This window comes from Fundulus heteroclitus, chromosome 11 (genome assembly GCF_011125445.2).
Source record: "Fundulus heteroclitus isolate FHET01 chromosome 11, MU-UCD_Fhet_4.1, whole genome shotgun sequence".
Lineage (NCBI taxonomy): Eukaryota > Metazoa > Chordata > Actinopteri > Cyprinodontiformes > Fundulidae > Fundulus > Fundulus heteroclitus.
In genome coordinates, this window is record NC_046371.1 from 9,883,901 (window position 1) to 9,911,593 (window position 27,693).

Here is a 27,693-nt window from a genome sequence, read left to right on the forward strand (position 1 = left end):
GAAATAAGTACACAAAATATAAGCAAACTGCTGCTGTTACCTGTTTATTTCACACAAATAAAAGACCCATAATTGTACACATTGAATAAAAATTGAGTACAAAAAGTAAATAAAGTAAAAAAAAAAAGAAAGTACAATTTGTCTTAAAAAATAAGCCCTTTTTGATCAAAGACTAACATTACATGTGAAATAACTTAATACCAAAGGGAAAATAAGGAATGCAAGCAACTTGACATTCCTTTAGTTTACCAAACTTTTAACCAATCCTGGCGCCCACATTTCTGTCTCTATATGAGCTGTGAAAAACATCATGTTGTGCTTTAGTGCAATAGAAGTGCACTAATCATTATAAGTAATTATCACAGTGGTGATGCATTCTGCTTAATTCTGACTCCTATGCAGAAGACTCCATCTGGAGTTGGGCAGAAGAGTTAAGGACATCTCTTGGAAGACTTTCTCTGGCCTCTTGAAGCCTTTTATGAGCCCTCTGGTAGGCCTCTAATAGGAAAGAAACAGATACAAAAACATATAATTACATTTTATCTGCAACAATGTGTATAAGACACTTTAAAATGATTTTAAACCATCAGATCTAAGACTTTTTACTGAACTGGCACGAAGCTTCCATCCCTGTTGCCAACGTATCTTTTTTCTTAGATTATTTTAAATAAAAATCATTAGAAATGAACATGTGAAGCTGTTAGATCTAAGTTTTAAATAAAACATTTTATATAAAAAAATATTATGAACTACAGCACCTAAAGGTTGCATTGCACAACCATTTATCACTGAAAAAAATACCTTTTATCCCTGACAGACATTCACTTGTTGTGCAAGAAGCCTGAGCATTAAAAAAAGTATTCTTCAGATGTCAGTTATCCTAACTGTCACACATTGCTGTTTCTTTTTTTTTTTTTTTTGTGGCATACAAGGAAGGGTCTCAGCAACCGAAGCACAGATTCTTCAGAATCAAAACTGAAATTGAGCAAGTTTTACCCAGAATGCTGCAGACTGTTCCTTGCTGGCTGAAACCTCCGAGCTGGTCGACCGCTTTCTGTCTCCGCTTCTTCAGATGTGCAGCATCAACAAATGCCCTGAAAGAAACCAGACGTGCAAACATAAAACCAGACTTTCAAACATTTATTTATATAGTTTTATGACTAAAGAGTGTATTGCATATAATACTTTAATATTACTTAAATGGCCTGATTCTTAATAATTTTACTCTTTCTGGATCTTCTACTATGTGTGACAGAGCGTGAATCATTTTTTAAATCAGAGCGTCCAGAAATTTTAAATTAGTCCTCTAAGACTTCCCGTTTCCCTGGGGTATTAATCACTCAGGCCCATTTCTCAAGTAGGCTGGACGAGGACCAAAGTGGCGTAACACAAAGTGAGCAGCATGTTAATGGAGGTTAAAAAAATCTGCACAGCCCACTGGCTGAGAGCTGCAGCTATAGCCTTGTTCGCACGGGATACGCATCATCTGTGCAACCCATGTAATAAATGAGTTACCCCCCTACTTTGTGCAGATCTATCACATAAAATAAGATTATTAACAAAATACAGGTTGGAATGTAAAAAAAAAAATGGTTAAAAGCCAAGGAGGGTGAATACTTTTGCAAGGCACTGTAGCAAACTCCACTAATTCACAGTTATGATCCTAGGATAGATGGAGTCGAATGACTGGTTTGGAGACATGGTGGTGAACTAAAATAGACAAACTAAAAACTGGCATCTGCATATGTGTTTACCTCCCTTGGTATGGAGCCCCTAAAAAATTCTGGTGCAACCAATTACCTTCCAAAAGTTAATTAGTGAAATTAAGTCAACCTGAGTGTCACATGATCTGTCAGTGTAAACACCTTTTGAGACGCTCCAGCTTCATTAAGCAAAAGGCATCACACCGTGAACACCAAGGAGGCCTCCAAACAAGTCAGGGACAAAGTTGCTGAGAAGAACAAGTCAGGGTGGGGTTATAAATAAATATCCAAATCTTTGATGTTCCCGCCATAGCACAATCAAATCCATCATTTTCAAATGGAAAGCACATGGTACCAGAACAACACGGTACCTAGAGAGGGCCGCCCACCAGAACTGCCAGACTGGGCTAGGAGGGCGTCAACAAGAAAGGCAGCACAAAGACCAAAGAGCTCCACAGCAGAGACCTGAGGATCTAACCGTAGACCACAATAAGCTGTACGCTCCAAGGAGCTGGGCTTCATGGAGGAGTGGCCAGAAACAGAGCCAAAATAAGAATTGCTGAAAATAAGAAGGCCTGTTTTGAGTTTGCTAAAAAAAAAAAGTCACGTGGGGAACTCAAACCAAATGTATGGAGAAAGGTGCTCTGGTCAGATAAGACTACAATTCAACTTTTCAGCCACCAAGGAACCCGCTACGTCTGGAACAAACGCAACATATCCCATTGCCCCAAGGACACCATTGCTAACTACTGTGTACATGTCTTTCAGCAGCAGGGGCTGGGAAACTGGTCTAAGTCGAAGGAAAGATGGACGGTGGTAAATGCAGAGACATCGTGGAACAAAGCCAGCGTCAGCCTGCCTGTGAGTTGGGACTGGGATGGAGGTTCACCTTCTAGCAGGACAATGACCCAAAGCATACTGCTTAAGCAACACTATAATGTTTTACGAGGAAACATGAAAACGTTTTGGAATGGCCCGGTCAAAGTCCAGACCTTAATCCAATTGAGAATCTGTGTTTAGACAGAAGATGGCCATTCGCAATCAAAAACCACCCAAAGTAGAGAAGCTGGAACAGTTTGGTGTTGAGGAACGGGCAAAAAATCCCAGATGTGGCTAGTGACTGATCCAAAGCCACTTGCAGCTGGAATGGCTGTAAACTGCGCACAAAGTGGGATATTTATACAAGCTGAAGTTTTCTGGGTGTTTGTCCTAGTGGTTTGGTTCACATCAACAACAAAAAAATACATATTTAAAGCTGCAGGCATGTTCTGTAAATTAAAAGATGCAAACTCTCAAACAATACATTTCAATTCCAGGATGTAACGGAGGGGAGGCGAATACCTTTGAAAGACACTATATCCCCCATATCTGTTTTAGAAATAAGCGAAACATTGATTTAAAGAAATGTTTAAGGATTCCACTGCTTCGCCGCGCTCCAGACTCACCTGGCTTGTTGGATGCAGTGCAGACTAAAGGTAACACTTCCTGTGGTTTCAGTGCAAAAGCCAAAGCGGCTCAGCCTCTCTCCCTGAAGCCAAACACAAATAAAACATTAAACATCTAAACATTGAGGGTTTAAAATCTTCAGTAGCAAAACTCTGAATCTGACTTTCAATTTAGAGATAAAGAATGAACGTGTCTATCTCATCTATGTTATTCAAACTGTTAAGAGACATCATGTGACTACCATCAAAGGACTACAGATCCATTTCAATCCATTATGCAACTGGAAGATTTCTCACATGTTTTGAACTGGACTCTACACACAGTTTACCAGCCCAGAGTCTACCTTGAACGTCCCTGGTATTCTGACGTAGCTGCTGTCTTCAAGTTCTGCAGAACCTCCGATAAAGAAGCGCCTCAAAGCAGAGACTGTCCCCGTCTGAACAGGTCTCCACGTGTGGCACGTCACCAAGTGCTTTCCTGGTGCACACACCATAAATAACAGACGACGAGGACAAAACAGTGGTTAATTTGTGCTCTGACCTTTTATATATGTTTCAATGACAATAAAGATGATATTACTATTTACTATTATTACTATATTATATTACTATTTTATTAGTAGACTAATTTATCGTACTTAGGGACTTTTGTAAAGTTGCTCAGATGAGCTGGAAATAAATATAGTATATTGTAAGTATAACATTACATTCAGGTAATGTATAGGCAGACTTTCTCAAGTTTGTAAACATAAAGACTTTCATACATAACAATAAAGGAATCATCTCAAAAAATGAAAAATTAAGTTTTTTTCAGCTGAGGCATCGTACCAGGCATGGCGGGAAAAAGTAGATAGCCGTAGCCTTCAGTTCGGTAACGCTGCCATGCGTCGAGGGACAGGACTTTAAAGTAAATCACTGGCCACTGGGGAATTAATTCTGAAATTTAAAACAGAAATGTATGGGTCAGTGAAACTTATACAAGCACAAATAATCTGAATTTCCCAATATACGGCTACAGCGACATTTATTATTTTCAGTATTATGACCAATTCCTTGGTATATCTGTGTGCTTTCTATGTGGACATCAGTTGGGAAGGTTTGCTGTTGATACATCAAACCTTCCCAGTGAGATAAATAAAGGATTATTCTATTCTTTTCTATTTTGTCTTGCTATTTTAGGTATGCCAGTCATTATTTTATTTTAGCCAAGAAAAATATGTATATCTGAAAACACCTTTTACCTGGTGCTCGATATAAAAGAAGGAGGCATTAAGATGCACCTTAATTACATATAGTGTGTGAATATTGAGACTTTTATCTCAACTTTTATCACAATAAGCAGCAAAAGATTGCACAAGTTCTTCCTCCTGTGACATTATGGTGTTGTTATTTTTTTTTCTTCTTCTTTCAGACTAAATGATCCTCTCCCCTTGTGATCTAAGTTCAGTGCTCTGGCAATGTTGCAACAAGGATAGGCCAAATATTTACCTACATTTAGAAATCCTTACTTGTTTATGTTTTACAATCTCGGGTACACTAGTCTGCATATTTTTTTTTATGGATATCTTTTCTCTGTATTTAAAAAAAATCGTCACGTAAAGGGTGTGCGAGACTCAGGACAGAAATGCTGTAAAACCTTTGCTGCACCAGGGGTGGCCAATAGGTTGCCATTTACTGCATCAAAATAAAAACACAAAAAAAAGATCCTCAGACATAAAGGGGAGGGGATTAAAATCCCTCGCCGTTCCTGAGGAAAGTCGTTTTGTGCCGCTGCAAACCTCTCCAACAGGCTAAACCAACGTTAGGCTAATTATTTTCCAAAAATACCTGTAGATCATGTTTTCTCTGACTTTGACTTAATTCTCCTCTCATTTCCTCCCATTAGCTTCTCCACATCTGCAAAACTCCAGCCCACACGCAGACACCACAAAGGTAGTTTTGAAAAAAATTCTTCCTTTTAGGGTGCATTTAAAAAAAATCTCTCACCCAAAGCTGTATTTGCGTGTAGAGGGATGTAAACAGAGCAGAATTCTGTTTTACAAAATATCCATCTTACTGTGGACGTGGCGATCCTCCTTCATGTTTTAACCCCCATTTTTGAGCCGTTCATTCAAGATGACAAAATTTTTATTTTTTACAAAACTTTGCTTGAGGGCTACTGACCTTCGCTCTCTTTCTCGCTCATGTAGAACGCCTCAAAGCTGAAAGGATAGCCGAAGAAGGCTACGTTCTCCTGTTGGCAGGTTTCAAAAGGTAGGCATTAACAAACACTTATTATTAATAAAAATATTGACTAAAATACCCACCTTCCCCAATGATTTGGTCCTGCAGGTGTGGGTAACCCCCGACAAAGGCTGGAACGGCAAGCTGGACCAGTCTTCAACACATTTCAAGCAAAGTAACAAGGTAAAATTGAATGTCAACACCATGAAAAACAGAAAGAGCACATGCTATAGGTGACTCACTATTGGGCAGCTCCATGAAAAAGTTGATGTATAGGTTATCATATTCAAAACCTTTAGCTGACACTGGAAAGAAGAAACATACGTGTGTCGGGGTTATAATTTCTAAATCTGAATCTGAGAGGTTTCTGTTATATATAGAGCTCTCCCTCACCTATCTCTCCATGCAGAAGGTAACGTAGAATACCGACAGGGGGCTGAAGGACAGAGTGCAGAAATTTTATAATCCACTGTTAAGATCTGATCCCGCTTTTCTGCTGTTAATATCTCTCTTACCATTTCAAAGTCTTGCCCTACAAGGCTGTTGAGGTACTCCTTGTGTCTGCCGTACAGCTGCAAGCAAACAAAGTAGAGAGCGCGTTAATATCGTAGTACTGGTTGTTTGACTCCAGCGATGCGGCACATCAACACAAACCATCTCGTACATCTCTGTACATGTTCTGCTCCCGGTCTCGTTCCTCTGGTTTCATCACCATGGACACGTTCTCCAAAGTTAGACGCCACACTTCTCTCTTCTCCCCCTCCGTCACAATCCTGCACAACAGCGCAAACATCCATCTGAATGCAATTACTTTGCCTCGGTTTTTCTTGAATTGCAAAAAAATGTAATCCACCGCTTATTACAAGATGGATAAACCAAGCTCATTATTAGTCAGGGAGAACAACATTTATTTCAGTTATTGCAGTGCTTTGCAAAAGTATTCATACGCCTTGACGTTTTTCACCTTTTGATATGTTACACCTGGAACTTTATTGTATTTTATTGCGATACATGGAACAGACTGAGAGAATGTGTCAAATAAATATGAAGTAAAAGGAAAATAATATGCGATTATGAAATATATTGTCTTAAAAATTAAAATATGAACATTTGGCATGCTGTTGTACAGTATATAGCCCTTTATTAAAGCTCCATCTGTTGTAAGTATAGCTGCAAATCTTTTGAGGAAAGATAACAACTAACAAATGTAGAGACTTTGTGACCACAGGTAGAAAACTAAGAGGGATTGTATGTCTTTCCTTGTATAATGATGTGCTGTGAACTTGCCTGTAGGGCTCTCTGCCTTTGTTGAAGTCGGGTTTAACAATGATGGTTCCATTGCCGTCGGTTTTTATGGTTGCCAGCAAACACTCGTTCTCTTTCTGGCCCAACCTGAGACAGCAAGTGCAGAAAATAAGAATATTCACAGCGAGCTGGTTGGTGAAAAGTGGTGATTTTAAAAGCATTCAGGTACTTGAACTCGGAAAACAGGTCAGTTTCTAAATATGATGGTGGGGTGGGTGGGTGGTAGGGGGGGCGCATATGACAGGTTTTCCAAATATGGCTGTAGCCAATCAGAGTGAAGTCAACTTGGTAGAGCTGCATATCATTATGGCAACCAGCCCTTTTACTGAGGAGGGACAACAAGCTGATGTTTTTTTTTTTTTTTTAATGAAATTCTTTGGAGAATTTCATATATGCAGCAATATCAACTACATGAAATTGTTTTTTACTATGATGTCATGGCACCTTTAATGAAGACGCTACACATTCACTAATAGGTCAGCCAGCTCCACCTGACTAATTGTCCCTGTCATAAATATTTAAAGCAACATATGACTGATGAAATAACAGTCATGATGAAGTAATTCTCACTTAAAAGTTTAGACCAGTGAATGTGTGTTTTCCCCTTATTTCCGACACAGGGTATGACATGGGAGCTCTGAATAGGAGCTTATGGTCTTACTTTCCAGGTGGGCCCAAGTCACCCATGATGTGCATGGTCTGCATGGCATTGTTCACCACACGGCTGCTCTTCACAAACTCCTCTGTGGGATCCCAGTTGATGATTCTTGACTTAGGGATGCTACTATCGCTGTGAAAACAACACTTTGCTGTAACACAGGACTGCTCACATCAGCTTTTTTCAGATGAACATTTGAGCCGTATTTATTTATTTTCTTCTGTTTGCATGAGCTGAACTTCCACCTACATGGTGCGCCTCTCTTGCCGTCTGTGTCTGACGCTGGCCATCCTCTCAGCCAGGAAGGTGGGCTTCGATTTGGTCATGGACACCAAATCATTCTGCTGCTTTCAGGATAGAAAAGATTCAGTGTTACAGAAACCATTTGTGAATACAATTTTACCCTGTATCAAATGGAGATACAGGGTAAAACAAAATAAACAGTTGAAACTAATTTGTTCCAACTTCTGAGAGAGTATTTTACTCATCAAGAGCGAAGCAATAAATAACAGAATTCACCAGCTGGTGGAGCGGGAGACAGTTGGTGTAGCGGTCATGATCGGTGTACGTGAAAATCCTGTGATTGCGTCGGCCTTTGGCCTTGTTGAGGGCCCTGATTTCTGTGTGGTACTGGCGGTCCAGAGGGGTCTGACAGGCTGCCTCGTTCTGAAACAGCTCCACTTCGTACTGGAACCACAAACACAGAAACATGAGGGTGAAGGAGGTCATGTCAGACAATTAGCAGACCCTACGACAGCATGTGTTTTTTATTGACATAATTGGATATATGGATGTATAATATATATTTTAGCAATACTGATTTTTTTAATTATAAATAAATGAAAAACTAAAGAAAATAACAAAAAAAAAATGTGTAAAATGCAATTAAAATAAGTGCAGTTTCTGGTAAGGAATAAATCTAGACAGCCCCACATTTACGAGTTAAAAAAAAACCTTAAAAAATTGGCTGAAATAAGGGGTTGAGTTTGAATTCAGTGTTTGTGTGTTCTTAATGTAAAAATAGATCACTAAGCAACAGCTTAAAATGACCAGGGCTGCACTTAAAATATATCTTTTGAATTAGATGGTAATTATCGACATCGATCAATGTGATTTCTATTTTATTAACATACTTTTTTTCAATACCGTCCAGCCCTATGTGAAATATTTAGAATCTGTGTCCGAATGCCAAAAAGAACAATTGAGCGGCGTTTACTACACCTGACGCTTGCTTTAGTTATCAGTGGGACAAACATTGCTAAAACCTCTACCTGACTGAAGAGTTTCTCCTGCCAGCCAACCACCACCTCCTCTTCGTTATCGCCTGTCAACAAAAACAACGGAAATAAAAAATGACTGAAGTGACTCTTTTAAATATGAGGGCCTAAATACTTAAAGACCCTGTGATTATGGGAGCCACCATTGTCCTCTCCTTCCAGTAACTACGTGTACCTGTCTGGCCGTGTGACGTGAGGGTCTCCAGCTCAATGCCCTCCCGGCCTTTCTGGGCCAGAACCTGTTGCTGGAGGTGCTGAGAAATGGCAGCGGTGGAGGTCACCCTCTGTATACGGACTCTGGAGTGGGACCATAAACGTGATTACCGTGAAAACCGACCCAAGAAGAAAGCACGGCTTAACGGCGGCCTATAGCTACTCACTTTATCCTTAGGTTCTTGACGGCATCCCGGGAGCGATAAACAGCATCCCCGGTGTCTGTGTTCCAGCACTCTGCCATTTATTTAGCAAAACATTCACAAACCGCAGGCTTCTGGTTCGCTGCTGCTACGCTAGCCTGATAAAACACTCGCATAAACTCGACATTTGTTAACCAGATACACTCCAAGATGGAAGGTAAAAAAAACAAACTAAAAAAACCCCTAAAATACACGATGCGGTAAGTAAGCACTTCGACTCTGAACCGTTCAGCAGAAAACACGACGGCAGACCGATTGTTGTCGTTGCCTTGGAGATTTGGGTAGTCTTTTCTTCGTGCAACACGAAGGCGTACTCCCTATCTCTCTGGATCACTACCGCCATCTACTGTGTTGGATGTAAATCTGAAAACTCTTCTTCTTCGTTTAACATTTTACTGGCGGTTGGCAAACCAACTTCAGGTATAGTTACCGTCACCTAGAGGACCGGAGGGTTTTTACCGCCAATAAAGAAAAAAAAAAAAAGAAAGAAGAAGAAGCCCCAACATTCAGAGAATGTTGGGAGTATGGCCATAACATAAGGAGTTTTGGATGGGAAGGAAATATTTATGCAGATAATTTGGGTATAAATAACATAGCATGCTGTAAAACTGTAATTAAATCTGAAATTCCTCCATGGTTATTTGAAATGCCAATAGTAAATTTAAAAACCAAAAAAATTGTCCTGCGAAGGTTTGTATCTATCAAATTATTCTGCAGTATTTAGAAATAATGTATGAAAATATGACTCAAATATCTACAGATGCATCAAAAGAGGAAAATGGTAAAACAGGAGTAGCAGTTTATATTCCGAAACAAAACTTTTCATAAAAAGAACAAGTGATAATTTATAATTTTTTTCAGCAGAGAAGTTGGCAATTATTTTCGCATTGCAATGGATGCTGGAGGTGAAGCCTAGTAAGGTAGTTATGTCTTGTCTGACCAGTATTATGAGTGGAAAATCTGAAAGGCGTCAAGATCTTTTAGATGAAGTTAGTTATTTGATATATGGTATAAAGCAACACAAACTCTGTATTCAATTCACATGGGTTCCAGCACATAAGGGAATTGTAGGTAATGAAAAAGTAGATAAGTTGACTAAAGAAGCAGTTAAGGCAAGAGAAATAGAATATGATGTCCCACTAAGTAGAGCAGAAATAAAAGTAATTATTAAAGATAAAAAAAATATATGGCAGGAGAGATGGAATTTAGAAGAAAGAGGAAGGCATTTACATAAAATACAGAAGGAGGTAATTATAAGAAATAATAGTATGATGAATAGGAGAGAGGAAATAGGATTAACAGGTTGAGGATTGGGTATACTAGTTTAAATAGTGGTTTGAAATTAATAGGGAAACATCCATCAGGTGATTGTTCTTATTGTGTTGTGGGGAAACAGAAGGAGTAGAACGTGCATTGATTTATTGTAGAAAATACATAAAAGAGAGGCAAGAACTGGAAAGGGTAATGGGGAGTTCAGTAATTATGGCTAATTTATTAGGGAAACATCAATCACATGATATAAATCAAGCACTTATTAAATATGTAAAAGATGCAAAATTAGTTGAGAGGATTTAGTATATATATATATATATATATATATATATATATATATATATATATATATATATATATATATATATATATAATTTAGTTATTTTAAGATTTAAAGATATATAGGAAAAATTAATTTCTGAATTACATCTCCGTCCAGTTGATGACGGTAACACACAAAGTTTGCAAACTGCCAGAAAATACTATAGAAGAAGAAAAAAGAAGAAGAGGCCCCAAACTTCGTGCCACTAGGGGGCAGTAGTGCGCCTGCGCCCGCCGACCTCAACCAAAACTAAACAGAGGAAATAGCGGAGAGAGGCGGGCTGTAGCGGTTGGCGCCGGGCGGGTGGACGGTTGAAGTTGTTCTGCTGATGTGTCACCGTGTTGTTAAAACATTATAACGTCGCTCTCCGCGATGGCTTCGTTCGTAACCGAGGTGCTCGCCAGCTCCGGGAAGCTGGAGAAAGAGGACCTGGCCAGCAAAATAAGCAAGATGTCCCGGAAGGTGGACGATACCAAGGTAGTGTTTGCACTGACGAGCGTTAGCATCTGCTAGCTTTTTAGTGTGGGATAAAGTTTGAGCTTCGGTTAGCAGTGGACTCCCGTGACTGTCAGCTAAGCTCTGCCGGGACGTTTAAAGTAATAAAGACCCGGGAAGGGGGTTGTTGGCGTCAGGAAACACAATTCAGTTCACCGACAGGGCGGCCATGGGGGTTTAAAATGTACAAAGTGACATTTAGTGGAGCGTTCAGGTGCTTGTTGCTGGGGGCTGTGTGTGTGCGGGTTGTCGGTGTGGATGTGCTTGAAGGCACCTTCTTCAGCCTCTTATGTTAACTGAATCCACTCTGCATGCTTGTTTTTTTTAATTATTATTACTTGTTACATTTTTACAATTGCATATTTACTTGCATAAATTTAACATAACTAGACTCTACAATCCTTCATCCCAGACTTAATCCATCCATGGGGAGGAGTCTGACGTTGGGCCACTCTTGGCAACTATAACAGCTTCACCTCTTCTGGGAGGAAGGCTGTTTTCCTTGTTTGTTTTCATTCTTCCTGAAGCCCATTTGTGAGGTCAGACACCGATGATGGATGAGAAGGCCTGGCTCTCAGTTCCAGCTCTAATTCATCCGCACCAACGCTCGCGTCCATGTCTTCATGGGTCTGGCTTTGTGCTCTGGCGCACAGTCATGACGGAGGAGGATGGGGCTTCTCCAACCTGTTCCCACAAAGGTGGGAGTACGGAGTTATCCCAGATCTCTTGGTCTGCTGAAGCATTCGGAGATCTTTTCACTGGAACTGAGGGGCCAAGCCAAGATCCTGAAAAACAATCCCATTCCAGAATCCTCCCTCTGCCCAACTTTACACTTGGTTTAACACAGTCAGACAATTACAGTAGTCAGACTGCCAGATGGAGAATCCCAATCTGCCACTCCCTAGATGCCAGTACCCAGGTATTTCACACCTTGCATTGCTCTTGGTGATGTATGGCTTCGGTGCAGCTGAACCTCTCCACTTGCTGTTCCTCAGCTAATCTGGAGGCCACATGAAGTCTGGAGGTGGGTAGCAAGCAATTGACTCTGCAGAAAAGTGCTGACCTCTGCGCTTTGTGTCCCACAGCATTCGCTGACCCCGCTCCATCGGTTTATGTGGCCTCCCGCTTTGCGGCTGAGTTGCTGTCGTTCCATTTGCTTCCACCGACACTAGATTGTGGGACATTTAGGACATTTTCACGACTGGACTTGTTGCAGAGGCGGCATCCTCTCACAGAACCACGCTGGAGTTCACCAAGCGCCCCGAGAGTGATCCGTTCTTTCAAAAAAAATGTTTGGAGGAGATGTCTGCATGCCGAAGCGCTTGGTTTTTTACGCCTGTGTTTTTGTCTTAGATTTGAGCAGGTAAATTATTATCTGCCATCGAGTGAGTATTTTCACCCCTGAAATAAGATAATTAAATATACTGCACTTGAAATAAGATGATGGAGATGAGTTGTCCCTATTTTAAGTGCAAAAGTCTTATTCCATTGGCAGATCATCTTATTTACCTGCTCAAATCAAGGACAGATGCACTCATTTAAAGAAAATATTACTTATTTTTAGTTCCGTTTTTGCAGTGCGGCGTTGTTGGAAGGTGAAACTCAAGCCCAAGCCTCAAGCTGTTTGCTGCCTCTAGCCCAGAGGTCCGCAACCTTTACAAGCAAAACAACAATTTATACCACAAACTTTTGAGCCGCTAATGTTACAAGACCTTTTGAAAAAAGACAAATTGATATTTTTTGATGAATATCCACTATAGGGTCATTGTTAAAGGACCATCATTTTATTTCTACGTTTAGGTTTTAAAATAATTTAAAAAGAAAATGATGATGTATACATTTGGATCTGTGGATTGTTGAGAATTGGCTCTTTTTTATTGCCTCTCAGAAGCCCGGGGCTTTTCAAACCTCGGGGAGCGTTTCCATACACATTTACCCGACACCCTCTTTATGAATGAAGACCTTTACATGGTTTATGGTGAATATGGCTTCCATAAAGGCCAGAACTGTGGAGTGAATGACCGACTAAAAGTTGGCCTCCTGGCTGCTTCTCTGACTAATGTTGTCCTTCTCTGGCCTGTCAGTTTAGGTCTTTGTTTGCAGATCAGGAATCCACATTCAGTATTTTGTTTTTAGAGCTTATATGGAGGTTATTTTCTTTGTGAGAAATGGAATTATTACTAATTTGAAGCAATATCTGATAAGCTGCACGGGGTTGTCCGGTGTATCAAAGCTCTCTGTGCTCTTCCTCAGGAGGAAGTGTGCGACATGATAAACAAGAAGTACAGCGAGTTTTTACCAAACCTTCAGGCATCAGAGGACCTAATGCAGCAGGTCGACGCAGTTTCCAAAGAGATGGAGGTTCTTAAAAACTGCATAGAATGTGAGGTACGTGTGAATTTTAGTCTAAACCACGGAGAGTTCAGACGGAGACGGAGCTGTGGCTGTTATGTTTTTTGTTTGCGTGGCTTCAGGTGCAGAAAAACATCCACGTGGCGGCGAACGAATACACAAAGCTGAAGCAGCAGCTGGAGAAGAACACTACGGTCATAAAAATGCTCGAACACTTAAAAGAGGTAGATTTTATTTTGTTGAATCGGATGTTGGGGCGTTTCGTCGTGTTGACATAAATGTTTTGTGACGCAGTTTCACAGTTCGATGGAGGACTTCAACAAAGCACTACAGGAGAAGAAGTATGTGGACGCCGCCACCCATCTAGGAACGGTAAGAGCTGCTCCTTCCACACTGGATTATATTAAAAGTAATAAAATTACTCACACAGCCTCCAGGCAGGATTTGTTTGCAATAAAAATAAAAGCCTCTGCAGTCCTTTGGTAATCCTGCCGTGTATTATAAAATATAACTGTACAGCAACACAGGCAGGATTTTTCATGTGTTGAGTTTCCACAAAAAGCTCCACACAGGCCGCTGCTGCTTTCACTGAATCTCAATCTCAGATTAAACCTGAGGTACAGGCGCAGTCTGGAAACGTCTCGAATGGGTTTTTATCAATAAAATTAAATCTGTGAAAACAAAAGTATGAAACTATGAAACGTCAGGTAGTTTCAAAGTTAAACTACTGTTGAAGGGCGTCCCTTGTCTCTGCTTTGCCACACCAGTGTTTTGATGTTTGGGATCCTGATTGAGAACTGACAACTTTACTGAAAAATAAAGAAAAGGTGACATTTCACGGATTTTTTGTTTTTGTTTTGGCCTAAGGATAACTTTAAGGGCTTTTAAACTGGACATGTGCTTCATTTAACTGGATTTAGTTTAAATGCCAAAGAAGGTTTTTTTTTTTTTTTTTTTCTATTTTTACAAACATAATAAAACTATCAACCATTTCAAACTTGACCATTTTTATCTCACTTAACAAATCAATGTTCTCAGAGTGTTTGGAACAGATTTGATCTAAAAGTTTGCCCAGATACCAAAACTGAGACAGAAAATCTTCTTTTTTATGCCAGACGAAAGCTCGGTCATACAGACAAGGCCTGGAAACTCTATATCCAAGCTTTTTTAAATGTGTTCATGTTTTCCAAATCCATTTTATCTGTAAGGCACATTAGTTAATCCGTTTTTTTTGTTTGTTTGTTTTTTTAAGTGCTGAACAGTACTAAAAAAGATCACACCAAGACATTAAAACAGGACAAAACAACAATAAAATGATAAATAAAACAAAACTACGCTGTGTAAAATGACAACAGTTCAAACAGCTTGGATTGTGTTAAAAGAAAATAGTTTTTTTTTCCAAGAGAGACTCAAAAACGGCAGCAGAAGAAAGATTTTTAATCGTATATTGTTTTCTGTAATCAGGAGCCATGAATGAAAAGGAACGATCTCTGAGCTTCAGCTCAAGTCTGGGTACAATCAACAGCGTAAGGCTGCAAGATTTATCCAAAATATATAAGATATATTTAGATACTTTTCTCTGCATTAACCACAAGCAACAAAAATGGCCTGTAGATAAATATGCTTATAAACAAGGACTCTTTAAAACCAGAAATTTTCCTGTTTTTATTAATCAGAATATTATTATTCAAGAGAATATCTTGTTGAGTTGGATGTCAATGTTAAACATAAAAGGCAACCAACAAAGAAGTCTATGTGTTAAACAGTTTGATCGGTACTTAATGCTGTGGTGAGGTTCCTGAAAGTTTCTGGTAAAAAGTCTGATTATGTAAACTCTAAAACAAATAATACAATTATATTATCTCACTGCTGCAACTTTCTTCCCTTCCATATGGAGGTAAATCCACTTTAAACATTTTACAGACACCTAAAGGACGCGTCTGATCCATTAATTGTTATGTAACCAAAAAAGTTTCAGACCTCTCAGATTTGGACGTTTTTTTAAAATCGTGATTATATTACAAATACGAAATTGTGCAGCCCTACAACAGAAGCTGGTCAGCTAATCGACAGGCCCATGCCAGACTGAAGCAAGTCACAGAGGTCTGTAGAAGCAAGACCGGCAAGAGAAGGATTTTAAAATCTGTTCTTTGGGCCACTGGCCGTCAGTGGATGGAAGAGAGAACGGGTTAGATGTTTGCATGCATCAGTTTAAATGAGCTAAAAGGACATAAGAGGCGTAACTGATCCCAGCACAGAGGGCAATGCAGAGTTGTGATAAATAAACCGATTATTATCTCATGGTCATGTTTACACAAGAGTGGTTTTAGTTTGGTAACCTGGGAGTCATGGAGTACCCAGAGCGTTCAAAGGGAGACTGCAGACTGCGCAGAAAGAGGATTTAAACTCAGGACCTTCTTGAAACTGAGTTTCTAAAAATGTGAAAACCGTGGTCGATTAAAGTTGCTTTGTGTTTTAATAATCTAACTGAATAAAGCGTCATTTACGTGTGGATGGTCTTCCTGTACAGGCAAGGAAAAGCGTGGATTCGCTGAAGGACTGGAAAACATCCGAGCTGCCGCTGCTCAGTTCTCTGAGCTCTGAGCTGACGGTGCAGAGAGAGAATCTGATTTATCACCTGGGGGACGAGTGGAAGCGCCTCGTCGTCTGGAGACTACCGTCCTCCAAGGGTGAGACTGTTTACACAGACTGTTCACAAGCTGCTTCCGGCGTTTATCCGGCTGGACAGCAGCAGTAGTGACGGCTGAACGTGTTTCTTTAGACGCTGCCGGTCCGACGGCCTTCCACAAGGTAGACCTGGTGCTGAGCGCCGCCTGCAGCAAAGACGACGAGCCGAAGCCGACCCCTCTGCTCTGCTCCATCCTGCAAGCTCTCGCTGTCCAGGGAGACCTTCAGAGCAAGATCAAGCTCTTCAGTAAGAACAAGCGGCACGGCTCATCTTCCTGCAACTAGTTCGGCTTTTCTCTTATTCAGCGCAGCTTTGCACATGGAGGCATGACCAGAATTGAACTAGTAGCTGTTTGGTGTGGGTCAGAGTTTACAGTCTGGGAGCGATGCAGGTTTTCAGGTCAGGATAAGCGTGGAAAAAGGAGATTGTATCCGTCCGCTTATTCATCCCTCCAGCTACACATCCTTCTTTCCATCCATCCGTCTGTCCATCTATCCATTATTTTGGTCATCTGACCATCCAGTCACCCCCTTTTGACTTCAATTTATCACCAAACTCTTGAACTTTGACTAGGAAATCTGAAGCCAGCGAATGGCTCTTTGTTTTTGGACGACCTTTTTACTGCGTATTCAAGCCTAGAACGTCTTCTCGTTTTTTTTTTTTTCAGGTCAGGTCCTTTTGAAGAACATGCTGAAGCCGCTGGTCATGTACGCGTCTCTTATACTGACTGTATCAAAGCAGCAAGGCGAGGGAATCATCCTGAGCCTGGAGTGCTTAGACGAGGACCATGAGAGGAGATCCAAGCCCTCAGAGGTCTACTCCAAACTTCTGCTGATGCTAAATACGCTACACTCACACCTGCTGGGTAAAAAAAGGCATACCTATGTAATTTTTTTTTTTTTTGTCCTTGAGATGGCCTCAGGCTGAAATCAATTGTTTATTTCTGTCGCCAAGATGTGTCCATCGGAGATAAAAAGCTCTCCGCTATCCTCGGGGAGCTGATTTGGGAGGAAATGTCAAAGTGCATCATCCACGAGTGTCTTGTCTACTCTATACCCACCAACAGCAGCGAACTGGAAAGATACAACATCGTACGTACCGCAAAACACTTCCAACCCGGCGCCTTGATTCGTTCGTTTGTTTCCTTCAACCGAATCTATTCCTCTGTGTTTTAAGGTGATTAAAGAGACGGAGGCGTTCGAGAAGGCTCTGGCGGACATGGAGTTTCTGCAGGGCGACTCCACCGACCTGCTCAAATACGCCCGCGACGTCAACTGCCACTTTGCCAGCAAGAAGTGCCGCGACGTCATCGTGGCGGCGCGCAAACTCATGACCTCCAAGATGCACAACACCGTTAAAGTACGTTTTACACAAGCGTGAAGATCTACATGCGGGGAAAAATCCTGTTGTGATGTATGAAAATAGTTCTTTAGATGCAAAATGCTGAATCATGCATTGATCAGGAAAATTATTCACATTATTTTAAACACCAAATCTTTAATCAAGTCCCTTGGAAAATTATTCAGAACACTTTCTGACATTTTTTTTCTGTTATAGCTGCAAAGCTCAATCTGTTTTATTGAAAATTAATGCAAAAACATGCAACGTTCAGGTCAGTGTTAATAGGAGGACAGATGGGACTAAATACAGGACAATAAATGGAAGAAAAGCTGACTCTGGGTGGAGGGCCTAATTATACAGCCATGGCTATGGTGGCATGGCTGAGCTATAAATCCAGCCTTGTCCTCAACCAGGGGTCACCAGCATGGGGCCCCCGGGCACCAGGTGGCCCTCTAGGTCCACATGTGGCGCCCTCAACCTGTTCAAAAAAAGTAAAACACTTCAGTGAGCTGCAGCTAAAATGTTATTTTATTTAGTTTCTCTTCCTTTTTTATTATACTTGTACTTGCATAGATTTAAATGCATTAAAAACGTGTTTGTATTGCATAAAGTTAAGGTGAATTCTGACTCTTCTAGTTCAACGGTCAGTACTGGTAACCCTTCCTATGAAACGCTAGCAGTGAAGTAGCTCTCAACCTGTAAAAGGTTGCTGGCTCCTGTCTTAGACGTTCTCCAGCCAAGAAGCTGATATGAAATTCTGTGTGAACTTTAAAATGGACCGATCAGTTTGACACGTTTCAGCCTGGAGTAGAAGCTAAACATGATTTAGTACAGGGGTGTCCAAACGTTTTGGCACATGGGCCCAAATCGTCAGGTCAGAGGTACCCGAGAGCCACAAAATGAATGAATGAATAAATAAATAATGAATAAATAACCAAAAAGTTATTTGAATTTGTTATTTTTGACCTGGTGTACAAATAATGATCATTTTATTTAAACAAATCAGTCAGAAATTCATCCAGAAAGGGATGTGTAAATCATTGTAGACCCGAAGTTAAACGGGTTTTGATCATTTGCCTCAGCAAAAGACGGTCATCCAGTTCGCAAATTATTTTGGGCTTGATTTAAAAATAAAAAATCATTATTTTTGATTTCAGTACAGGATTTTTCTTTTTTTTTTTTTTTTGTTGCCAATTTTAATAAATTAATTAAAATCAGAATTAAATGCACCAAAGTCTGCATTTGAGAAAACATTCCTTGGATAGATGTGGTGCTATTTACTGTGATTTTAAAGAGAATGTAAAAAAATGTGGTTATTAAAAAAAAAAAGATCAGTTTGTGTTTCACCTAACATTTTCAATCGTAAGAATTTAACCAGTCGATAATAATTTTGCCCTAATTAAAAATGAAAAGTTTCCATTTGCATCAGCCACCTATGCTGGTGGACCAAATTTTTATTAAAATGGATTTGAAGGGCCGCACAAAACCAGCACAGGGACCACAAATGGCACATGTGATTTAGAATATTTGGGACCCTTTCTCTTAAGAACAAGTGAACGCAGCAGCCTTACTTTACAGCCCTTCCAAGTCTCCGCAGCCTCCGTTTCGCTCAGTAAGCCTCGGCTCCGTCTCCCGTTCCAGATCAGCCCAGAGTCGAAGCTGCGGCTCCCTAAGCTGCGTCCTCCCAGTTCAGAGGTGAAAGTGAAGCAGGAGGTGGTGAAGGAAGAGGCGACGATGGAGAACTCCAAGCAGTTGTCCGCCTGCAGTCTGCGCCTGCCAGCCTGTCGCATCAGCGAGTCGGTGCAGCAGCTGATGGAGCTGGCAGTCAACACGCTGTGCGAGGCCGTTGGAAGCTCCACACAGTGGTCAGTTTCACAGACTTTACTGTTCAGCAGTCACACTTCAGATGCAGCGGGACTGAAACGGCCTCAATTATCTCTGATTGTTTTACTTGATATGTTTTTTTATGTACCGGTCATTTAATTTAATGTATCTCTGTTCAATATGTAACTTTGCTGTAGGGCTGAACAATTAATCGCATTTTCAATATAATTGAATTTAAAAAAAACGCAATTTCCAAATCGCAGAGTCTGCAATTTTTGGCTATGTAACAATTAGGGAATTAGAAACGTCCATTAGGTGTTGGTAAAATGTTTGAAGTGGGTTTGCCTCCACATGGAAGGGAAGACAGCTGCAGCAGTGAGATAATCTAATTTTATTACTTGTTTTAGAGTTTATATAATCATTCAAAGCATTAAGTACAGATCAATCAGTTTAATACAGAGACTTGCTTGTTGGCTGCACTTTATGTTCAACAAGGATTGATGTCCAAATCAACTAAAAGCTGTTCTCTTGAACAATATTCTGATTAATAGAAACATTAAAAGTTCTTGTTTTAAATAGTTTACAAACGTCTTTATTTAGACGCCATTTTTGTTGCTTGTGGTTAACGCAGAGAAAAGTCAAAATGGCAATTTTGGTTGAAATATATCGTAGGCAGAACGCAATCATTTCTGCTCTGAGTTTAGATGCTGCGGGTCTTTTAGCAACTAATCTGCACAGCGAGGAAACAAAATGATTTGTTGTTTGTATATGTTTAAAAAGACATGATAAATTAAACTGGGGAAAAAAAATCGCATTAAATCGCAATATTAAGAAAAAAAATCGCAATTAGATTATTTTCCAAAATCGTTCAGTCCTACTTTGCTGCCTCTTGGTCAGGAATCCCTTGAAAAAGAGGTTTTTAATCTCAATGGGATTTTTTTTCCTGGTTAAATAAAGTTAAATAATATTTTTTTTAAACCCCACCTAATACGTCTCTCTGCTTTTCTCAGCGCCTTGCAGCTCTTCTTCACCGTGAGAAACATTTTTCAGCTCTTCTATGATGTTGTGCCGACGTACCACAAGTAAGAACGCTTCCCACCTCGGGCTTTATAAACCCAACACGCCCTCCGTCCCTGTGGAGATCGAACATTTGTCTCTTTGCTCCTTCCAGGGAGAACCTGCTGAAGTTTCCTCACCTCGCCGCCGTGCAGCACAACAACTGCATGTACCTGGCGCACCACCTGCTCACCCTGGGTCACCTGTTCAGAGCCCACCTGCCGCAGCCCCTCAGTGAGGGCGTTGCGACCTTCGTTGACATGGTGCCTGGATTCAGGAAACTGGGTGAGCCCGCGGTCCAGCGCCCCGTCAAAGTCAGGAAAGATGAGGACGTCGATTCAAATATGTTCTTGATCTGGATAAATATGCTGCTCTGTCTTCTCTAAGCCCCAGTCAGTTGAGGCAGATGAGCGTTCACACTGAGCCTGATTCTGGTTCTGCTGGAGGTTTTCCTCCCTGTTAAAGGGGAGTTTTCCTCTCCACTGTCGCTTCATGCATGCTCAGTATGAGGGATTGCTGCAAAGCCATCAACAATGCAGACGACTGTCCACTGTGGCTCTACGCTGTTTCAGGAGGAGTGAATGCTGCTTGGAGAGACTTGATGCAACCTGCTGGGTTTCCTTAGAGAGGAAACTTTCTGACCAATCTGGAGGATTTGATTGAATTTGACTTTGGAAAGTGCCTTAAAATGACGTGTGTCATGAATTGGGGCTATATAAATAAAATTGAATTGAATAAATACGGGAAAGGATGAAACGTTTTCAAGATAAAAATATATATTTCCAGATTTTAATCCCAATCTTATTTTAGAACTCGTTCTGTAATCTGGTTGTTTTCTTCACCCACCTCACATTATTTTATCTGCCTATCCGTCTGTTTTTTTTTTTTTTTTTTTCAGCCAACCACCACCACCATCTTAGAACAGCCAGTAACTGGTTACACTTTTGTATTTTAAATATTTATCTATATTTGGTTATTTTTACTTGCTATTTCTTTGCTGCTAGGATTTTAATTCCCAGGTAGATTCCGCACAGAGCGATGAATAAAGTTTTTATCCATCTTATTTATTCATCTGTCTGTCCATCATCCGTTTGTTGACCCGTTCATTAGGCCCGTGGTGTCCAAACTTTTTGTCACGGGGGCCAAAAATGTCAAGTTGAAAGCCCTTAGGAGTCACAACATTTTGAAAAGTCAAAGATCAAAATTGCAAAACCTATTCTTTTCATTTTACATGCTCAACAATACACCCAATATTTTAACAAAGCAAGCAAATTAGTCTGATTTCTGTAGAAAAGGGACCTCTGAATCATTGTAGGCTTAAGACATAAAAAAACATCTAGAAGTCAGAAAGCAGCAAATGATATCCTAAATGTTTTGGGCTGATTGTTTTATTTCGTGTCTTTTCAGCAGCAGAAACTGGAATTCTGCTCACTCCCGCTTTAGTTGGCCAGGTTAAATAAATAAACACGCCTGAATCTGCTTTTTAGTAAAAGTCGCTGGATGTTTGTGGTCCTATTTGCTATGAAACTAAATTTAAAGCAAAAACGCGCTTGATAAACGATGAATACTTTGTGTCGCACCTTATGTTTTCCACGTCTGTATTTTTTTTGAAAAGCCTCACATCATCAGCGAAGATTTCCTCCTAATCTGCATCAACCGCCTCAGCTGGTGTCTAACTTTTAGTACTTTTATATTCTTTTAGCTTTTTTATTGTGGTTCCATTTTAACTAGCACTTTTCTTTAGTGCTCTCTTTATTTGTTAAAGCAATTTGGTCAATGCCAGGCTTTGTTAGGAGGCACTATACAGATAAAGTGGATCTTATCAAAGCACGTTTGAGAGCCAACCAAAATCATTCAGAGGGCCACACTTTGACCTCCCCTGCATTAGGCCATGCATCCGTTTATCCACACACAATCATTTATTCATTCATTCATCCCTTTATCTGTTTATTCCTCCATTTTATTCATCAGTTAATTCATCAGTATCTGTTGCCGTCCGTTTGTTAATTTATCCATTACGTTCTCCATCTTTTCATCTGTTCGTTCATCCACCTTTCCTTTCCTACAATAAGTGGACCATATTGAATTAGTCAGTCCCTCAGTTTTCAATGGGCGCCTCTGTTTTGCAGGAGCTCAGTGCTTCTTAGCCCAGCTAAACGTCCAGAGAGCCGAACTCCTCGAGAGACTGTCCACCGCTCACAACTTCTGCAACCTGGACGATGAAGACAACTACATCGCAGCCAGCAAAGCAGTACGACAGGCGAGTGGTTGGAGGAGATGTTTGAGTGTTCTCTTGAGGTTTTTGTTGTGGTTTCATTCTGCAGCAGCTTTCTGTAAGGATGTGAGCCTCTAACTAAAGGACCTTCTGTATCCTACAGGGAAGGTTTTATAAACTTGTTTTTATCAAACCGGATGTAATGTGCAAATATCGCTTTTCTGTTGGCTGCAGTAACACTGCAAAAACAGAACTAGAAATAAGTAAAAGGTCCTTAAAATGATTGTATTTGTCCTTGATTTGAGCAGGTAAATAAGACTATTTGCCAATGGAATAAGATTTTTGCACTTAAAATAGGAACAATTCATCTCCATCATCTTATTTCAAGTGCAGGATGTCTAATCATCTTATTTTAGGGGTCAAAATACTTATTTCATTGGCAGATAATCAATTTTACCCACTCAAATCAAGGATAAATACACTAACTTTAAGAACATTTTACTTATTTTTAGATCCATTTTCCCAGTGAAGACTGACGACTTTATTATTGTTTGTTTCATTCACGCACAGCTTCTCACTGCCCGTCGGTTCATTTCTGTGCCTGCAGGTCATTCATCAGCTGAAGCAGCTGGGCACCGTGTGGCAGGACGTGCTTCCAGTCAGCATCTATTGTAAAGCTATGGGCAACCTGCTCAACACGGCCATCACAGAAATCCTCGCTAAAATCATGATGCTTGAGGTTTGTTTTTGTCTTTGTTGATGCTTTGACCTTGACGTTGGCTTGGTTTTGTGTGTTATAAGGAAAAAAAAAGAATAATACAGGGTTCCCACGGGTCCTTGAAATCCTTGAAAGTTTGTGAATCTGAAAAAATAAATTCAAGGCCCTTGAAAGTTCTTGAAAACAGCCAATAAAACACCTTGTCCTTGAAAGTCCTTGAATTTTTTTGTGGGGTTGAAAGTTCACACGGATGACGACTTGTGTGTCATTATTTTACTACCACACGATCTTTTAAAATTATGTTGATTCCGCAGACTTTTAATTTGCAAAAGTACGTTCGCTCTTCTTCGTTAGTTGGTAGGCTACGGTTTAGGCCTACGTGCGTCCAATAGGTTACATTCACGCAGTGTTGCCAACTCAGCGACTTTGTCGCTATATTTAGCGACTTTTCAGAGTCAAAGTCAAAAAGTAGCTTAATCAAAGATGAAAGTGAAACAAATTGATATAATTCTGAACATCTCAATGCTGCACTTTTTTCCATAAAATTCCATGAAACGGTAGGCTAATGTACATCTTATATGTAATGTAGTATGGCATAGCCATGTACTGTGGATATAAATGTAGGCTATGAATATGACCAATATCAATGTAGGCTATAAATTACGTCCACTTTGTTGCATTGCTTCTGAACCAACAACTTCTATGCCGTTTAGTCTTTTATTGAATTTGCAACCTATTCAGTGGTCACAGTAGGTAAATGCCGCCACATGTGGTCCTTGAATTTGAGGAAATTGGTCCTGGAAAGTCCTTGAAAGGTCCTTGAATTTGATGTTCACAAAGGTGTGGGAACCCTGATGATAGTGTTCCTTAGTTCAGGGGTTTCACGTTCAGTGATTAACAACTATACAGTTAAAAGTGTTTTCCAGGTGGAGATGGGTAAGGAAAGAGATATTTTCCAGGCTTTGTCTGCTGTCCCATTGTCTAAAACTTCCGTCCATCTATCTGTCATTTATCTATCTGTCCTTTTACATTTGACATAATGGGGAATCTTGACACGAAAAATGCGTTGGAGCTCAGCCACTGTCCGTAATCAACAACTAACGTTTTTTTTTTTGTTGTGCAGGACATTTCCTCTGAGGACGGTGAGCACCTCCACACGCTGTGCCAAACCGTCATCGAGGAAGGCCCGCTGGTGTTCATCCCTCTGGCCGAGGAGAACAAAAACAAGCGATATCAGGAGGAGGTGCCGCTCTACGTGAAGAAGTGGAGCACTTTCAAGGAGCTCGTCATCGTGCTGCGAGCCAACCTGCAAGAGATCGTTGACAGGTAAGAAGCGCTTACGCGGCATAAAACGCATGACCTCAGGTGTTGATTTCTCTTTATTCGCTGATATTTACTGGGATGATGTTAAAATAAGAAACAGATTTTACCGTGATTTCAAACATTACGTTTTTTTACATAAAGTTTGCCCGGGTAAATAATAAAAGTTCTGCTCTAGACATTGACTTTAAATTCCTTCTAAAGCACTATAAATATAAAAAAAAATTAACTGTGTATTTATTTCTGCATAATTTTAATTGTGGGCTTTTTAGACTAAGCCTCAGAGTATCTATTGGCCCAGTATTAAAAATCTCTTTTCTGGGCTTCATCCCCACAGGTGGGCTGATGGTAAGGGTCCGCTGGCCGTCGAGTTCTCCAGTTCGGAGGTGAAGAGTCTGATCCGGGCTCTGTTTCAGAACACGGAGCGGAGAGCTGCTGCTTTGACCAAAATCAAGTAGACTGTTGGACAAAAACAACCCAGACCACCAAGCAGACGTGTTGCACTTTTTTTTTCCCCCCTCAGCGGGAAAATCTGACCTTGCCTTTACTCGTTTGTTTTCTGCTAAACTCTTACCTGCATGAAAGATTATCAGACAGTTTAAGACGGGTGGAGGGTGTTATTCCTGCAGATCGACCGTACAGAACATTTCTCCGCCTCAGAGGTGAAGAAGCTGTGGAGGTTTTCTGCTGCATATTCCTCCGAGCTGCTACAACCAGGAGCTTTCACCTGTTCTCGTGTGACGACATTTCCAGACTTAATTAAATCTCAGCTTTGTTTAGCTTTTCTCTGGATGGTCATTTTTACAAGGTTCATGTTTGACGTTTAACATCCAATTTGGAACTGAACTCTTCTGTTATGTATTTATTTGCTCAAATGAACCAAATTGCATCTTTTTTTTTTTTTTTCAACCTTGCCTACATCAATAACATTTTCTCATAATAACGTTAACAAAAAAAACCACATTTTAAGCCAGTTTTCATCCATAAAAGGAAACGTTTAGTCCTGCCAACTTGCCTTGATATTATCTGATAATGTGTTTGGGTGGTTATTAAATGCTTAAAACCATGTATTGTGGCTCATGAGCTGGTGTTGTTAAACGGCAATGATGGGGTTGATTAGTTTGTAATGCATTTAGAGTCTAAATTCACTTCCTATTTCCCATTTTAAGGCAAATACATCAAACACACTTGTTCCTGATCATTGAAAAGTTGAGACTGGAAGAAAAATGGAGACTTCCACACATCTGATTCAACATTGGGTAAATTTTCCACATGCGTCAGCTCACACATATGCAAGCATAAACAGCAAGGTAATGTCCACCTGTCATACGCTTCAGGAAGGAGACGTGTTCAGAGGTCCAGAGATGAACATGTTTTGGTCGAAATGTGTGTATTAGACAGAAATATAGCGAAATACCACATGAAGCTGCTGAAATTGTCATTATTTGCAGATAAGCAGGTCTTACAATGTTTAGGGCTGCTAGGCCATTCAGAGAGGAAGCAAGCACCACTCCAAAAGACGCATAAAAAGCCAGATTACAGTTTTGCAAATGCATACAGGGACAAAGTTTTTGATTTTTAGGATGCATGTCCTGTCTGGGCATATTGATAATTGTTATAATTAGAGGGGAAAGGGGGAATCTTTGCACAGCTAAAAACACACACACATCTCTGAAGTACATGAGTGGCAGCATCATGTGGGTGTAATTTCCTGCAGGAGGACTGGTGCACTTCACAAAATATGGGGAAAATTCTCAAGATAATCTCAAGACATCAGGAAGTTTAAAATGTAGTTTAAAACACATATAGATTATATATCTATAAATATATAACCTATAGATATCTATATATATATCTATATCTATATCTATATATATATATATATATATATTAGTTTATGGACAACATTTTAAAGTGATCATCTCAACATGTGTGTGAGAAAGTTGGCCTACAGAGCTGGCTTGGTGGCTCTGTGGTTTTGTTTGCTTTGATTGGACAAATTTAATAACATATTCTTACTGATACGCAGAGGAATATTTGTAGTTACTTTAGTAATTATGGTAAAACTTCAGTTTCATCAGACCACAAGACATGTCTCCAAAGATTAACTTTCCCCCCCCCTAAACTCATTGGTAAACTGTGGTCTGGCCTTTTATGTGGCTTCTATCTCTGAGTGATGTTTCAGCCAATGTTGGGTAAAGGAATTGTTTCCCTTGATAGTGACACTCATACTTCAAGCAGGTTCTTAACTATAGTAATCATCGCTGACCTGAAACGGGAGAGGTTTAGTCTGATTTCATGCCAAAAAAATAGTTGTGTATTTTTATACAGTGTATATAAATATCTGGCTACAAAATCTGGATTTATGGTGCCTACTGCCACTATTTACTTCCCTGATAAAGGTTTGTAAAATAAAAACAAAAGAACAAGGAAGATTTGGTGGACTCAAGTTTATTTTTTTTCTTGAATTTTCATTGATGACCAGCATCCTCTCTGTGTATGTCATAGTTGCCATCATTTTGGATATTTTAATATTTGTTATTGGATTTAAATATTGCCAAGCAGTGTTTTTTTTAATGCACCTGTTAACCGATTTGTGAAGATTACCTCTGATTTGCCTCACTGGAATGGCATGCTTCTATTTTAAGGAGCAGGGAAATTAAAGGAGCCTCCTTAATCGTGTGATATTTAAACTCAGATCAACCTAAGAAAGGAAAAAGCACAAACACATACGTTTCAGAATCAATTTTCACAATGTATTTTTCCTTTTGAGTAACTTCACTCAGATTACATGGTGGGGTTCTTTTCCCCCTCGTTTATGTGTATTACTATGGCAACAAGAAAAGAAAAAAAAGATACATCTTTATTTAACCTGGATAAGATAAGACCCTTTGAGATCAAAGATCTCTTCTACAAGAGTGTCCTGAAAAAAAGAGACAGTTAACACTCAGTAACCATTTTAACCCACTCATTCAGACACATAAACTATAATAAAAGAAAGGAAAATATATATATTTTCCTTTATTTATGTGTGTGTATATATATATATATATATATATATA

At 40.0% G+C, this 27,693-nt stretch overlaps 2 protein-coding genes across 3 annotated transcripts; one reads left to right on the forward strand and one right to left on the reverse strand.

Moving 5' to 3' along the window:
• Nucleotides 1-28: 28 nt before the first annotated feature.
• Nucleotides 29-9,366, reverse strand: mks1 (MKS transition zone complex subunit 1). 2 transcript variants are annotated; one of them, XM_036142828.1, is made up of 18 exons: nt 8,992-9,366; nt 8,787-8,908; nt 8,606-8,658; nt 7,854-8,021; nt 7,584-7,681; nt 7,338-7,466; nt 6,659-6,763; nt 6,036-6,144; nt 5,887-5,943; nt 5,765-5,807; nt 5,614-5,676; nt 5,455-5,525; nt 5,312-5,381; nt 3,977-4,084; nt 3,493-3,626; nt 3,149-3,231; nt 997-1,094; nt 29-498 (listed from the first exon to the last, which is right to left on the reverse strand). In XM_036142828.1, exons 1-18 carry the CDS (start codon nt 9,066-9,068, stop codon nt 395-397), a joined length of 1,692 nt encoding a protein of 563 aa, XP_035998721.1. In that variant the 5' UTR covers nt 9,069-9,366; the 3' UTR covers nt 29-394. The 2 variants fall into 2 exon arrangements, with proteins under 2 accessions (XP_035998721.1, XP_035998722.1); XM_036142829.1 differs by having other exon boundaries at nt 7,584-7,678; nt 8,992-9,364.
• A 1,486-nt stretch (nt 9,367-10,852) lies between these two features.
• Nucleotides 10,853-25,699, forward strand: zw10 (zw10 kinetochore protein). Its single transcript, XM_021308041.2, has 16 exons — nt 10,853-11,098; nt 13,370-13,504; nt 13,591-13,692; nt 13,763-13,840; nt 15,999-16,158; nt 16,251-16,403; nt 16,825-17,022; nt 17,112-17,248; nt 17,334-17,516; nt 19,140-19,363; nt 20,333-20,404; nt 20,494-20,663; nt 22,508-22,638; nt 23,201-23,332; nt 24,435-24,637; nt 24,969-25,699. The coding sequence occupies exons 1-16, from the start codon at nt 10,994-10,996 to the stop codon at nt 25,087-25,089; spliced, it is 2,304 nt and encodes a 767-aa protein (XP_021163716.2). The 5' UTR covers nt 10,853-10,993; the 3' UTR covers nt 25,090-25,699.
• Nucleotides 25,700-27,693: the final 1,994 nt, after the last annotated feature.

Bases quoted from the DNA above. Each gene is read 5' to 3' on its own strand.
- mks1 (XM_036142828.1), bottom strand. From the start codon at position 9,068: ATGGCAGAGTGCTGGAACACAGACACCGGGGATGCTGTTTATCGCTCC. The intron at 5,944-6,035 runs GTACGAGATGGT...GTTTGCTTGCAG, and splicing joins AGCAGAACATGTACAGAGAT to CTGTACGGCAGACACAAGGA. The intron at 5,526-5,613 runs GTGAGTCACCTA...AATGTGTTGAAG, and splicing joins TTTCATGGAGCTGCCCAATA to ACTGGTCCAGCTTGCCGTTC.
- zw10 (XM_021308041.2), top strand. From the start codon at position 10,994: ATGGCTTCGTTCGTAACCGAGGTGCTCGCCAGCTCCGGGAAGCTGGAG. The intron at 13,841-15,998 runs GTAAGAGCTGCT...CTTCCTGTACAG, and splicing joins CCGCCACCCATCTAGGAACG to GCAAGGAAAAGCGTGGATTC. The intron at 17,023-17,111 runs GTAAAAAAAGGC...TCTGTCGCCAAG, and splicing joins GCTACACTCACACCTGCTGG to ATGTGTCCATCGGAGATAAA.